The sequence below is a fragment of the Elephantulus edwardii genome, unplaced genomic scaffold, assembly GCF_000299155.1.
Source record: "Elephantulus edwardii isolate Elephantulus edwardi_28Jun2011 unplaced genomic scaffold, EleEdw1.0 scaffold00006, whole genome shotgun sequence".
Lineage (NCBI taxonomy): Eukaryota > Metazoa > Chordata > Mammalia > Macroscelidea > Macroscelididae > Elephantulus > Elephantulus edwardii.
Genome location: NW_006399756.1, coordinates 31,404,501 through 31,419,931, shown reverse-complemented (window position 1 = coordinate 31,419,931; position 15,431 = coordinate 31,404,501). Strand labels below are relative to the sequence as shown.

The window sequence follows — 15,431 nt, the reverse complement described above, 5'->3', positions numbered from 1 at the left end:
AAAAAAAAAAAAAAGTATCAACCAACCAAACTTTTCGTCTACTCTTGCTTAGCTCAATATTCTGGCATGCCACCTCTAAGAGTGGACCAGCGCTGGGAAGGGAGGCACCTGAATTTGGAAAACATCATTGGTGATTCAAATGATTCCTTCAGCAGCACCCCCAGCCCAGCCCCTAAGAAAAAGTATTCTGGAAAACAGTCTTGCCCCAAATAATCCTCACAATCTACTCCTCTACTCCCGCAGGCCTCCATTCAAATGTCACCTTTTCAAACAGATCAGCCCCAGTGATTCTATATAAACAGGACTCCCCGTCACTGCAATGATGGAAACGTCCTATATGTGTACTGACCTAAATATGGACACTGGCCACACCGAACACCTGGATGTGTTCTGCAGTGTGACCGCAGAACGACGTTTAAAATGGATTGTTGCTGTGAGGGGCTATCAAATTGGCTTCTACTCACGGCTACCGTACATACAAGCGAACAAAGGCCCGAGACTGCCCCATCCTCATCGTCACTCTGTTCCAGGCCTGTGACAATCAGTCATTTTGAGGACCGTCTTCTTTCTCAATGAGCTCCTATTTTTCCAAGCATGATGTCCTTTTCCAGGGACTGCTCCTTGATAACACGCCCAGAGTATGTGAAATGAAGTCTCACTAATTCTGCTCAAAGGTGGATTCTGTGCATTTCTTCCAACACATACTTGTTTGCTCTTTTGAGAATTCATAGTATGTTTTAATACCCTTTGCCAACACTACAATTTAAAGGCATCAGTTCTTTTTAGGTCTACCTTATTCATGATTCAACATTCACACGTATATGAATAAATGCAAAATACTCTGACCTGGCCAGATGCATTTTCAAGTGTTATCCTTGCTCATTAGTTATTTAAAATGTCCTTGGCAGATTTGCCCAATGAATGCGACATTTCACCTCCTGCCTGCTGCTTCCATACGTGTTAGTGGTGGATCCAAAAGGAAATCATTAACACCTTCAATTTTTTTCTCCATTTATCATGATGTTGCTTGGTCCAGATGCGAGAATTTTTGTTTTCTTTATCTTGAGTATAATCCCGACTGAAGGTTGTATAGTCTCCAAGTTTCTTCAGTAAATGCTTCAAGTCCTCCTTACTCTCAGCAAGCAAAGTTGTGTTATTTGCATAATGCAAGTTGTTAAAAAGTCTTCCTCTAATCCAGATGCCATATTCTTCACACAATTCAGTTTCTTGGATTATCTGGTCAGCATACATATTCAATATAAGAAAATAACTCATTGCTTTCAAGTCAGAACCAAATCAAGCTGATCCTTAGGTGGTTTCCTCCCTCATGATTTACAGCTCAGAAAACTGCTGGGAGGTCAGCTATGACTAGGTAGTAAAGCCAGAATCTGAACCCAGACTATGTGGAACCAAGTAGATGGTCAATATTAATTTTTAAATAGAACTTTTCAAAGGGAAGAAGGAACAGAAAACAGAGAGAGTAGTGATGCTGAGTATGTGAGAGGCAGGAGTGAAGTGGAAATGCAGATGGAGCATCAGGTAAACTTAGGATAAAATGAATAAAGGCCGTTTTTGACGAGAGTCCTACCTGAAAGCGCGGTAAAGAACACCAAGCCTGCTGTTCCATGAGCAAATCGTCTCAGTCGTAAGAGCTGATGAGTTTCAACCAACTAGAGAAAGGAAATCATTCAGATAAACTGTACTGCAGGGACTACAAGAGAATGTGAAGTATACCTTATACTATATACTTTAGGTATATACATATACCTTACAGTCTGGATAAGAAAACCTATTTGTAGATAATATCATTAAAGGGAGCTCTGGTGGCCTAGTGGGTAAGGAGCTGTGCTACCAAACCAAAGGCAGGTGGTCTGAATCCACCAACTGCTCTGAGGGAGAAAGATGGGCCATCTCCTCCTGTGTGATTTACAGCCTCTGAAAAAGCACTAGAGAGTCAATTGAGTTGGTTCTGACTGGACAGCACATAACAACAATAATAAGATGCTAAGAACATCCAAGGAAATCCTGAAGGGGAGAGAGAAATGCCCCTAAAAATTTCCTAAAGATTGCCCCCTCCTTCTCCAGCAGAGCATCTGGTGGATTTGAACCGCGTACCTCTTGGATTGAAGTGTAGCGTCTTGCCACTAGGCCACCAGAGCTCCCTTCAAGGTTTTTCTAATATATGACTTTTCCTTTGAATGAACTGCCTCAGTCTAGGAGAATAACTGCACATTTTTTTTCCTCTACAGTTCCAAACTAGATGTCCCAAGCAACTCGAGGGCACATAACAACAACAAACAACAAGTCCCAAACTTATCTAGAGTCCTAAAGTTCAATAGTTCTCTAAGCTTGAATTATGACTAGTGTTGTAAGTAAAGTCTACTTAAAGGAAGTCTTCTGACTTATACCATCTCATTAGAATCAGAATTTCTGTTTCCCTGATGCCATCAGCAGCTCTGGTAACAACACATACACTGATTTTTACCTTGTGCTGAGGAAGCAGCAGTGACAGGGACGTCCACAAGCTGGCACAATAAAGCACCAGGGCTGAGCCCAGGTGTGCGGCGAGGCGGTACTGACTGACTCGAGGGATGTCGTGGGAATCTGGCTTTTCTTCCAATCCACTTTTCACCATATACCATCCCAACAGACCCTGGAACCAAGAAAAGTTAGTCAAATAGAACAAGGTTGAACCTGTCTGCTCAACTTTATGCTCCAAGGAAGGGAGTTATTACTGGTGGCACTTCCAACCCAACCCCTCGTTTTTAGACCCTCCTCAATTCCCAGTACCCCATAGCCATGTTTCTACACGTAGGGTCATGGATGCTTAATCATTACATGGATTCGTGTTTTCTTACCAGTACACACAAGTTATAAAAAGGGAAGAGAGAAAAAAAAGAAAAAACAAAACAAAACCAAAAATAAAAGGGAAGAGATAAGAGTTCAGTAGGGGCACATGAAAATATATTTACCAAGCACTGACTAGATTATAACCACTAAACTAAGTGTTCAGTCTTATTTAATTTCCGCACACTCTAAACAGTATGCACTGTTCTTATCCCCTAGGGAGCTCTGGTGGCCTAAAGGTAAGAGCTGCACTGCAGTCCTGAAGGCACAGTTTGAATCCACCAGCTGATCCATGACAGAAGGATAGACAATCTCCACCCAAATAATTTACTGCCTCTGAAAACCTGCTGGAGGGTCAGTAATGAGTCAGGTCCAACTTGAAGGCAGACAACAGTAACGACATTCTTAAGCTCATCTACCAAGGAAGGAAATGAAGGCTTACAGATGTTATGCAGCAGAGCTGGCTGTAATGCCAGATCTGTGACACAAAAATCCCATGCTCTTCTCTAGCCTCAGAGATGAGTGTTCCTTATAAACAAGGCCAACTACAAAACCCCATGGGAGAGTCTCTAGGTAATTCTCACCTGGAAACAGACTAAGCCACAGAGAGCGAGAACACGTCCTTTCAAGCCACGGTTGAGCCAACCCTTTCTCCAAAAGTAGGCAGCGGGCAGGACATATGCGAGGCCCACAAGGCGCCCCCACATTCGGTGTGAGTACTCCATGTACCAGATGAACTTGAATTCTGCCAGGGTCATGTCATGATTCAAGCTGAGTGAAAAGGGAAATTTAATAAAGAATAAAGAGGAAACATCTATTTAATTTTTATTTCCCGTTGGGATACAGGAATAGTTGAAGTTATACAGTTTGGTAGGTTTGCTTGGTTCCTCATCAGTGAACCCAGGATCACCTGGGAGTTCACTAAACATAACTAAACCAAATGTCAGGGAATAAAGAATCAAGTAATTCTGGAGTATTTAAATTGCGAAACACCAACGGGTCTGATAGGATCTTTACTGGATTTTTGCTAGTATCGTACTTACATTTTAAATTCTGGAAACTGCTGGTATTTTTGGAATTCTGCTTCCCATTCCTCTTGGCTTGTAGGAGGCTTCATCTCCTTTATTAAATGCCAATCTACCATGGAGAGGCCAGACTCTGTCAATCTTAGGAAAGAAATTTGAAGTGTGTATGACACTGGTTCACTTAGACATGGTCTCTAGTGATTAAGCAGATCTGAACATAATCCCTCCAAAAGTAAAGACATTTCATTATTTCCTCTTTTGACTTTTCTGACTGCATAAAATCCTTTTAAAAACAACTGCTATTGGATTTAAATTTCTTTATCTTCTTAGTCTCTTAATCATTTTAGTACATTCTTACCATTTCCTTCTCTTACTAGAATTCCCTTATAGGTATAATCAAAGAATAACAAAAAGAATAACAAAAGAATGAAATGCATAACCAACATTCTTTTTTGTTTTGTTTAAACTTCTAGGTTTCTTTTTTTTTAGATTTTAATAAAAGTTTATAAAGAACTTGGATTTCCATTCATTCATTGTTGCACATTTTAACCAACATTCTTTACATAAAGAAAAGAGGTCTGTTAGAGATAGAAGAAAGTTTAGGGTCTTAAGTGAATTTAAAGACAAAAAATCCCAAATCAGTTATATTTTCCCATAATAGCCTAAAAACACAGAAAAAGGTATCTTGAAAGAATGATAATGAGATAAGGGTCACAAAAACTAGAGAATTTAAGGCATATGGACTTTATTAAAACCAAAAGCATTTCCATCATAAAGAACTGTTGTTGCTATGTGCCACTGTGTTGCTTAAAACTCACAGCAACCCTATGCACAGCTGATCTGAACTCTGTCCTATCCCGAGCCAATCTCACTGTCTCCGGCACACTTAACCCCATTACCCCAGTTACTGTCTAACTATCTTCTTCAGGGTCTTTCTCTCTTGTGCAGAGATCTCTCTCCACCCTTCCAAGCATGATGTCCTTCTTTAAGGACTGGTCCCTCCTGCTAAAATAAAAGGCTGAACTTAAGCCTGAGGCAGGAAATGTGTAAATGAGGCTGGAACATCTTATACCACAATGCAAAGAAGCTATGAAAGGAAATGGGGTTCTTTAAAAAAGATCCAGGAGCCAAACATTTTCCACAGACTAAACATGAAACCATTTGAGCAGATCTTCACCATCATCATCATCTCTGAGATGGATTAAAACATATCAAATCCGTTTAAACCTGCAAGACTGCTGATGTTCGCTGCTATCAACTTGTGACCATCCCATCTACTACAGTTCTCACAGACTGATCTTCTGAAGGTGATCAGCAAGCTTTTCTGTTAGTCCATCTTCTCCTGGAAGCATTGATGAAACTAGTTTATGATTATTAACATAGGCTGACAGTAGTGACTGCACATGAGGTGCAATGGCCAAGAATCAAACCTGACCTCCCACATGGATGGCCAATAACGGTACTTAAAAACACAAACACTTTACTGGTCACTACTGTTGTTGTCAGGTCCCATCAAGTCAAGTATGACCCCTAGTGACCCTATGAACAAAAGACCTGAATCCTGTCCTATCTTGAGCCATCCTCATCATCTCTGATACACTGGAGCCCAATGCTGTAGTCACCACGTCAATCCACGCTATTGGGGGTCTTCCTTTCTTTTGTTGACCTTCCACCTTTCCAAGGAAGAGCAACAGCGTCCCCCAGCAACATGTCCAAGTGTGAGTGACATCCTTGCCTCCAAGGAGCACTCTGATTGGACCTTTTCCACAACCCAGCTGTTTCTTCTTTTGGCCGTCTATGGGATATTCAGAACTCTTCTCCAACACCACACCTCAAAGGCATCAATTCTTCTGTCATCTTTATTCACTGTCCAGTTCTCAGATGGACAGCAAGTAATAGAAAAGATCATGGCCTGAATCTGATGCACCTTAGTCTTCAAGCTGACATTTCTCTTCAATATTTGAGAGGTCCCCATCAGTAGACTTGCCCTTAGCAATACGTCTCCTGATCTCCTGACTTTTGGAATCAAGGGTATTGCTCATGGATCTAAGTAAGATGAAATCACTGAGTTTCAATCCTTTCTCCATCTATCATCATGCTGCCTATTGGCTCCATGATAATTTGTTTTCTTGATGTGGAGATATAATCTATAACGAAGGCTGTCGTTTTTGATCCTCTGGAGCAAGCAGTTTCCAGGTTCTCCTCACTTTCGGCAAGGACGGTTGCTGCTGCATATTGTGCATCTGCATAACACAGGCTGTTGATGAGTCTTCCTCCGATCCTCATGCCACATTCCTTTTTACTTTCAGAGCAGCTCAAATTGGAGTAAATGAATTTCTTCTTTTGAAAAGTGGTCAACAATAGGAAAGAATCAAGTTATTTCTTCTTTCTTTCCTATATAAACTATAAAATATCTGATACGGGAAAATTTTCTCTTTAGAGTTGAGCTAATAAAATTAAATCATCTGATGAAGATCCTGGATGAGATGGAGTGACACAGTAATTGTGATAATGGGAGCAGGTATGCCAGAGACCGTGAGACTGGCTCAAGATAGGTCAGGGTTCAGAGCAACTGATCACAGAGTAGATATAAGCTGTAGTCGACTTGATTACACATGACAACAACAACAACTATGAAATTATCTATGATCCAGCTATCAGTCTGTCATCCTAGCAAAGCCAATATGTTGCCATGATACCGGAAGCTGCACCACTGGTATTTCACATATTAGCAGAGTCACTCATGGAGCAGGTTTCAGTGAAGCTTCTAGGCTAAGACAGACTAGGAAGGAGGAGGCCTGGTGATCTCCTTCTGAAAATCAATGAAAACTCTCGGGATTATAACAGAATATTGTTTGATACAGTGCTGAAAGATGACTCCTCTAAGTTAGCTTTCAAAATACAAAGTGGCTGCCAACAATGGACTTAGAGACCATTGATCACGAAGATGGTGTAAGAGCAGGCCATTACCACTGTGTCCTGTAGTACACAGGGTCAGTAACAACAGCAAAGGATAATAAAATTAATTCATGTATCTGGGCAACGGTCATCAATGTCTGTTGACATCTCTTATTGGACATCAAGTATTATGAAGGTTCCTTCTTAATACCATTACCTGCTTAGCAACACAGGCTGGCACAGTAACTACACCAATGCATATGACAAGTATATCAGAGATGATGAGGACGGTACAGGCGAGGGCGAGGTTCAGGTCTGCTGTTCATACATTGCTATGAGCCACGGTCTACTTGGCTGCACCAAAGAACAAACAACTAAGTATTTTTATCTATCTGAATTTGACCAAACAACAATTAATTTACAAAGAACATGGGGGTAAGTGTGATATGCTAAACACTCCCATATGTATGCGGGCAGCAAAACCTAGGCTGTGGGTCACTCTATAGGACAATTTGGGGTTGTTCAACAACAAAAAGAACTGTTAGAGGAAGGAGACAGTAACAGGAGGAAGACCTATGCTTTAAAACAGACTTAAGAGCTATCACAGGAGCTTTGGTGGCTTAGTAGTAAGAAGTTTGCGCTGCCAACTCAAAGCCACGTGGTTCAAATCCAATGGCGACTCCATAGGAGAAAAAATGGGCAATGTCCTCCCATGCGATTTACTGCCTGTGGAAAGTCTGCCATGACTCAGTTCTGACACAATGGTACACAAGACATTAGCAAAAGAAAGGAAAATGAGGAGATAAGGAAGAGCAACAAGGTGGATTGACACAGTGGCTTTAACACTGGACTCAAATGTATCATAGATGATGAGGATGGTACAGGACAGCGCTGTTCATTCGATCTGCTGTTCAAATGATTGCTATGGGTCGTAGTTGACTTGATGGTACCTAACAAGAGGCATCTGGGTGGTATAAAAATTTGGGTTTAATTCAAACAAATAAACTTGAGGAAAGGAAAAAAGGCAGACTTTACACTCTTGTATGGCAGAGAAACAGAAAAGGGGAAAAAATGTTGCCTATTTGGGCCTCACCTGTGAAATGTGGGAGCTAGACTACACGATCTCCTTTGGGGCCCTATCCCTCGAGCATCCAATGATTCAACTCATGACGCAAACAGGTGACTTTCTCGTGACTACTCACCTCGTTACTCCACCAAGAATGACTGCTCCGGCCACTGTTCCACTGCAAATCAGGAGCCATCGGCCCACCACGCGCTCAGCAGCCTTCGAAGGAAGGGGCACTGTACTCCTCCCAGACTGCAAAGCAACTTCTGAGATGGTGCTGTACTGCCCTGGCCTCAGGGGGCATCTGATCCTGAAGCTGCAGCCATGCTAAGGATGAAGACAGAGGAATTCCAGCCAGAGGAGCAAGGCCTCACTATTGCTACCCATACGCACCCACTTTTCTGATAAATTATTTCTTACCTAGATTACTCCATTCATCTCCCAATCGGTTTCTTTTATCTCACTCAATCCATCACTCAAGAATCTGTTGCCTTACTCAATAACATGAAAAAGCAAACTTTCTGGTAACTGTAGAGTTAGCTGAGACTTAATTCTACTGTCTAGACATTCTTTTTTCTTTGCTAGGTCTTTAAACATGTCTCTGATTGAGACACTCTTGAAGGATAATTCCTACTGCAGATCTCAGCTACAATGCCACCTCTGGAAAGCACTCAATAACTCCCCCATCACAGTCCTAACCATGCTGTTATATACCTTGGCCTTCACCAGTCTGTATTTCCCACTAAGTTATAAGATACGAGGATGTGGTCAGCCTGGCTCTTTCTCGCCAGTAGCCTAATGATAAGGAGCTGTGCTGCAAACTCGAAGGCATGTGGTTTGACTCCACCAGCTGCTCTGCAGGACAAAGACAGGTAAGCTCCTCCCATGCAAATGACTGCCTCTGAAAAACCTCTGGAGGGTCAACTATGAGTCAGTTCTGATTCTACGGCACTTAATAAGCACAGCAAGATGTTACTGAAAAATCAGAACAATTAATTAATAAGAACTGTGATCTTCTCCAGCACTCATTGCTGTCTTGTCCAAATCAATTCATAGCTGACTCCCCTCCTCAGAAGTTGTATGTTGCAAGGAAGGAGATCGTCTTTCTTCTGTGGAGCATGGTGAATTCGAACTGCCAGACTCCGGGTCGGCAGCGAAACTCCTTACCAACTACATCACCAGTTTTTAAAAAAATCACTCAATAATTATTCAATGCATACATACTTTCTTTTAGCTGTATCCTGACACAAAGACTTGTGTTGTCTTTCTTGCTCTGCTACTAATTAACTAACCTTACTGTTGTCTTTAGACATCAGTTAAATTAAACCTCTACTTCCTTCTCTGGAGAACGGAAATTACTGTACCTACCCTGACTATCTGGGGGTCATGTTGCAAAAATCAAATAAACAAGTAAAAATTCTCAACTTTTTCTTAGTGCTATGACCTTGACATGTGTTAAGCTTTAATCCTTTCAACAACCTTACAAAGTAGGTATTATTCTTTGCACTTTACAAATGAGGAAACTGAGACACAGATAAGTAATTCGACCAACAGGACACAGCCAGAGGCTGCAGAACTTCAAGGGATCGAAAAATCTCTAAGACTTACAGCACTGGGAACCGATCGATGGTCCTAAGAGCCGAAATCTACTCGATGGCAGTGAGTTTGAGTAAGTGGTAGAGTCGGGTCCAAAGGACCGTAGTAAGCACGAGCAAATGCTTACAAACTGTAAGGAACTATAGAACCCTAATGTGGAAGTACCTGTTCCCTTTCACCCCACCGCCACTGCCGCGCCTCCAAGAGGTACCTGTACTTTAGGCGCCGCCCTAGGACCCAGGAGCCGGACGCACGGGCTCCCGGTCAAGGCCTTCAGTGTTGGCAAGAGCAAGCGTTGCATCTTGAGAGTTGTGGATGGACCTTTCCTCACCCGGCGCCTACCCTCTCTTGCCAAACACTACGGCCAGAAGCACTTCCAGGTCACGCACAGCCAGCACCGCACCCTTCCTGAGGCCGCGACGGGGCGTGACTGCGCCTGTGCGGAAACTCCGCTGTCGCCGGGGCTGCCGGGGCGTGGGGATCGGGAACGCGCGCAGCCGCGCGCGGCCGTTGGGAACGCGCTTCTCGGGTCGCGCGCTCAGAAACTCAGCCCAAGTGGAAACCACCTAAAGCCCAGCGAGGGAGGACCTCGTGGAGCATGAAGAGGCAGAAGGCCTCCTCGGAGCGGAAACAGGCGCGGATGCAGTCGGGGAAGGCCGGTGCGGAGGTGGCGGGGGAGGGGCCCTCGTCGCACTCGGCCCCTGGGGCGGGGATCCCGGCCGGTGGAATCCCGCGTAGTTTCCTCAGTTTCCTTAGCAGTGAGGAGACGAAGGGCCTGAGAAGGGGCAAGTAGCGGCAGTGGCCTGCGGCTCTGGATTCGTGGGTTCGAATCCTGACGCTCCATGTAATGTAACGAGACCTTACTAGGATTAGTTAACTTCTCGGCGCCTCCCGCTCGCCTTTGCGGCTTGAGGATATCCGTACGTGCTTTATTGCTGCCTCGGTGTGGTTATTAAATGTCAAGCGTAGAGCACAGAGCCGCGGCGGAAATGGGAGTTGTCCGCCGAGTACCAAGTGACAGCTTGTGGCTGCTCCAAGCCTACCTGTCATGCCAGAGTAGGATAGCTGGTGGCAAGGGGTTTCCCTCCGTGAACTTATGGTTCCTCCAAACTAGTTCTCAAAGTCCTGGATCAAAGCAGGTCATTATTGTTTGGCGCTGTGCCTCAGAACCGCCGCATAGCGGACCCTCCAGCGGGTTTGCAGAGGTGGTTGTAGATCGATCACACGGGAGGAGTTTGCCCATCTTTCCTCCGCGGAGTCCCTGCTGGATTAGAACCTTATGCCCCTGAGTTGGCTTCCTGAGCTCCTCAGAACTACATTCCACGCCTAAAATGTTTTGAGGATCTCAACTCTGATTAATATGTTTTGCATCTGTTATATTAGAATGTGGAAACTACAGAACAATCTCACTGATTTCACATGCAAGCAAGATTTTACTGAAGATTATCCAAAACCGACTGGAACAAGCACATCAACAGAGAACTACCAGAAGTCCAGGCTGGGTTTAGAAGGGGTCGTGGTACTAGGGATATTGTAGCTGATGTTAGATGGATCTTGGCTGAAAGCAGGGAATACCAGAGGAATGTCTGTGTTTCATTGACTATGCCTTTGCATTTGACTGTGTGGATCATAACAAACTATGGCTGACTCTGAGAAGAATGGGAATCCCAGAACACTTGATCGTTCTAATGTGAAACCTATACTTGGACCAGGAGGCAGTCGTCAGAACAGAGCAAGGGAACACTGCATGGTTCAAAACTGGGAAGGGCATATGCCAGGGATGCATCCTATCTCCATACCTTTTCAACCTATATGCAGAACAGATTATCCAGGAGGCTGGGCTCTATGAGGAGAAATGTGGGGTCAAGATTGGTGGACGATTTATCAACAATCTGTGTTATGCAGATGACACAACCCTACTTGCTGAAACTGAAGAGGACCTGAAGCGCCCGCTGCAGAGGGTCAAGGACTGCAGCCTACGATATGGATTGAGGCTCAATATCAAGAAGACAAAGATTCTCTAGTGGCAAGGACCTGCAACTGCAATCCCAGAGGCGCACGTTTCAAATCCACCAGATGCTCTGCCAGGGAAGGAGGGACAATTTCCTCCTGTACCAGTCAGATCTGATTTGACGGTACACTCACACAAAAATAATTTAAAAAAATTAAAAAAAAAAAGAAAGACAAAGATTCTCACCACTGGACCAATTGGCAGCATCAGGATGGATGGTGAAGAGATTGAGATTATACACAGCTTTAGTTTGCTTGGCTCCACAGTCAACAGTCTTGGTACCAGCAGCCAGGAAATTAAAAGGCGCATTGCCATGTCAAAGTCTGCTGTTAGGGACCTCTCCAAAGTACTGAAGAGCAATGGTGCCTCTCTGGAGACTAAGGTGCATCTGATACAGGCCATGGTCTTCGCAATCACTTGTTATGCATCAGAGAGTTGGACAATGACCAAGGAGGATAGAAGAATTGATGCCTTTGAGCTGTGGTGCTGGAGAAGAGTATTGAGAATACCATGGACTGCTAGGAAAACAAACAGATTTGTCCTGGAAAGGGTTAAACCGGGTGGCTTCTTGGAGGCAAGGATTCTGAGGCTCCGTCTAACATATTTTGGACATTTTGTGAGGAGAGACTGGTCCTTAGAGAAGGACATCATGCTTGGAAGGGTGGAGGGACAGCGCAGGAGGGGAAGGCCCTCTATGAGGTGGTTTGATTCAGTGACTTGGATAATCGGGATGGGAGTGTCAGAGACAGTGCGATTAGCACAGGACAGAGCAGAGTTTAGGGCTGTTGTACATAGATAGGGCCGCTAAGAGTCGCAAGCGACTCAACGGCACATAACAACAACAACGTATTAGAAATCATAAGTCAGGACTCTGCAAAATATTTAATTCCTTAAAAAATAACCATAGTAAACCCAAATAAATATCTTTTAAAAAAAATTAATGGGGGAGAGAAAAGTCTATATTTTCCAAAATGTGCGAAGAGATTGGCAGTGTTTTGCAAATCTTTTTTTTTCTTTTTTTTAAAGTTTTAATTTTATTTGATGACTTAATTTATTCTTGAGCCATAAGTTTTTGTTTCTTCAGTTTCTTCTTGGAGATCTTTTTCTTCTGGGCAACCTCCTCTTTTGGTTTAGGAACAATCTGTTCCTTTTCAGTAAGCATCATCTCCATATGGCAAGGGGAGCTCATGTAGGGGTTAATCCGACCATGAGCTCTGTATGTGCGGCGGCGCATCTTGGGAGCTTTGTTCACCTGGATATGCTCAATAACCAGAGAATCAACATCTGAACCCTTAAGTTCAGCATTACTTTCGGCGTTTTTAAGCAACAAATCTTTTTACTATCTGGCTTCATAGAAGACAGATTATCTTATTTTATTTTATATGCAGTGCAAACTGATACATCAGTTCTAAAATATAAAAATACCAAAAACATCATCGCCATGCAGAACCAACTCATAGCTGACTCCAGCAGGTTTTCAGAATCTTGTAGCCTTCAAAAATGCCCCTTCTATCCTTGTGAGAAAATGGGAGTGAAAAAGCCAGAAAAGGCTTAATATTATTATAGGTTTGCACTCACTCAGCTGCTAATGTAAAAAAAGGTTGGCTGTTCAGAAGCCAGGTGGCAGCACAATGAAAGAATGACCGGGCGTCCAGCCATCTGCTCCCATTGAAAAAACAAAAACAAACTCTCACTGCAGTCCAGTCCAGATTCTATCTGGTTTCTGAGGCTATAATCATAACAGGAAAAAAAGGCCCATCTTTCTCCGGAGGAGAACCTATGCTCATAAACACTTGTAAAAGGTAGAAGGAGCTTGTGTATTAAAGAACAATTAGTGTTTTAAAGAGGAACATTTAATTAATGAAGTAAGAGATGTCATTTCCTGCTTTGGGAGAAGGGGTAGAGACATGGTTTTTAAGTGAGCATTGGAAGACTGTAGCATTCATAGATAGAGCTGGAAGGACTTTGAGTTGAGGAGATATCAACAGGAGCAGAGGTGGTGGTTGAGGGAAACAGGAAGCATATAGAGGAAATTCTTTTTTATTAATGATAATAGCTAATATACTCTGGTTTTGGTTTTTTTTTTTAATAATAGAACTGAGTTTGATTTTCTATTTTTTATAGTGAGTATTAATTTGTTAGTTCAGCCATGTTTTTTTCTTTTAAATAAGGAAAGTGGACTAATTTCCATAGTCCTTCCTGTGGATGGACATTCTGCCATCTTCGGAATAGTTTGAGTTTTTTTTTATTAAATGTTCTTCGTTTCTTTTTTTTTTTTGGCACATTTTGCACATTTCATTTTTCATTTTTGCACATTTTCTTTCCTCCCCACACCCAGCCCTCCCTCGGTGCACCCCTAATAACAAATACATTTTGAATAGTTGGTGAGTGCTATGAACTTTACATAAATTATCATTTAATTCTCAGTACTCCAAGGTGGGTACTACAACCTATCTTATATAGAAAATGGAGACCTATGTGAAGTAACTTGTCCAAGATTACACAATAAATAAGGGGTAAGTTTGGCTTTGGACGCATTTCCTTCTCTCACACCAAGCCTTATAAACAATTTTCTACAGGCACTGAGAGAAGTGTTGAGGTAATGTGAACTGGAATATGATGAGACCTGTGTTTTTCTTGGCAGTGTATATTTCCCTCAGAATTCCTTATAACCTATGGCTATGTACATATTTCACTGTCATGAATTTAATAATGTGTTTAGTTGCATTCATGAGTTCTGGTGTGCTCATGTAGGAGTGTTAGTGGCACAGTGGTTTAGCACTTGACTGATAATCAAAAAAAGCAGCCATTCAAACTCACCAACTGCCTAAGGGAAGGAGATGGAGTAGTCTGCTTCCATAAAGATTTAATGGCTTTGGAAACCCTATGGAGTTTCCTAGTCTGTTCTACAGAATCACTGTCACTTGGAACTGACTCAACAGCATTGAATTTGATGTTCAGTTTTAGTGTATTTGTCCACTTTCCTATTTTGGTATTTGGATTTTGGCAACCAAATGTAAACCATTTGTGTTTGATTGTTCTTGCTGGATAATACCATCATGAATTTGGATGTTCTTGTATTTTAGGAGCAGAAAATGGATTTCTAATGGAAGTGTGTGTGGATTCAGTAGAATCAGCTGTGAATGCAGAAAGAGGAGGTAAGAGAAGTTGGAGGATGAGTGACAGTTGGCAACCATTTTACGAATCTTGAAATGAATCCTGGAAACTGACCTTGGGAGCCCTGGTGGTCTGAGGATGCACCCTTTCATATTCAAACAACTAGAAAATCTACTGGAAAGTCATCATCTTCCAGTTTTAGCCCCAGTGGGTCACAGTTTTAAACATGTGTCCACATTGTGATCTTAATTAGTACTTTGATTTCTTTATTGAATTTAGCAAAGATTTAATTTCTCGAAGAATCGATTGAAAGATATTACAGATTTGTTGTCTTTGTTTTGTTTTTTTTTTAGCCGAATTAACAAAGTTTATTTCGAGTTCAAACCCGGGCTCCCGCGTGCTGACACAGCAGCATCCAGCCGAGAGCCTGTTGTCATTTTTATAATTACCTTTAGTGTACACACACATAACGTAACAACCCAACACACACTGTCAGTTCCTACTCATGGTGACCCTCCATCTGATTTCTAAGGCTTCAAGTCTTTTGGAAGGAGACTATCTTAATCTCATAGGAAGAACAGTTACTGCATTTATACCATCAGATTTTAGTAGCATAACACAAAACATGCTATCCCACTATGGCTTCCATTGTATTTTTAGATATATTTATAAAAGTACATGTATTTTTAAATTGTAGTATTTGTTTTATACTCTAAACTTATTTTGGTAGGAAGTATTGAAATTTCCTTCATTTCAGGATCAAGTTCTTTTTAGCTTCATATTGTAAAAAAGGTTCAAAAGAGAAAATATAGTATAATGAAACCCTACGTACTTATAACTATGCTTCTGTCATTTTCTTTTTTTTTTTTTT

The 15,431-nt window shown here is 42.3% G+C and overlaps 2 protein-coding genes across 2 annotated transcripts in view; one reads left to right on the top strand and one right to left on the bottom strand.

Moving 5' to 3' along the window:
* LOC102872739 (cytochrome c oxidase assembly protein COX15 homolog) overlaps positions 1-9,733 on the bottom strand; it is a 26,685-nt gene extending 16,952 nt beyond the window's left edge. Inside the window, exons 1-6 of the mRNA XM_006880038.1 lie at positions 9,644-9,733; positions 7,973-8,163; positions 3,891-4,013; positions 3,432-3,618; positions 2,486-2,653; positions 1,589-1,670 (exon numbers count right to left, since the gene is read on the bottom strand). Of these exons, the coding sequence (XP_006880100.1) occupies positions 1,589-1,670; positions 2,486-2,653; positions 3,432-3,618; positions 3,891-4,013; positions 7,973-8,163; positions 9,644-9,733 (841 nt within the window). The remainder of the gene's footprint in view (positions 1-1,588; positions 1,671-2,485; positions 2,654-3,431; positions 3,619-3,890; positions 4,014-7,972; positions 8,164-9,643) is intronic.
* A 152-nt stretch (positions 9,734-9,885) lies between these two features.
* Positions 9,886-15,431, top strand: part of CUTC (cutC copper transporter) — a 33,750-nt gene continuing 28,204 nt past the window's right edge. The window contains exons 1-2 of the mRNA XM_006880037.1: positions 9,886-10,091; positions 14,530-14,601. Of these exons, the coding sequence (XP_006880099.1) occupies positions 10,031-10,091; positions 14,530-14,601 (133 nt within the window). The 5' untranslated portion in view covers positions 9,886-10,030. The remainder of the gene's footprint in view (positions 10,092-14,529; positions 14,602-15,431) is intronic.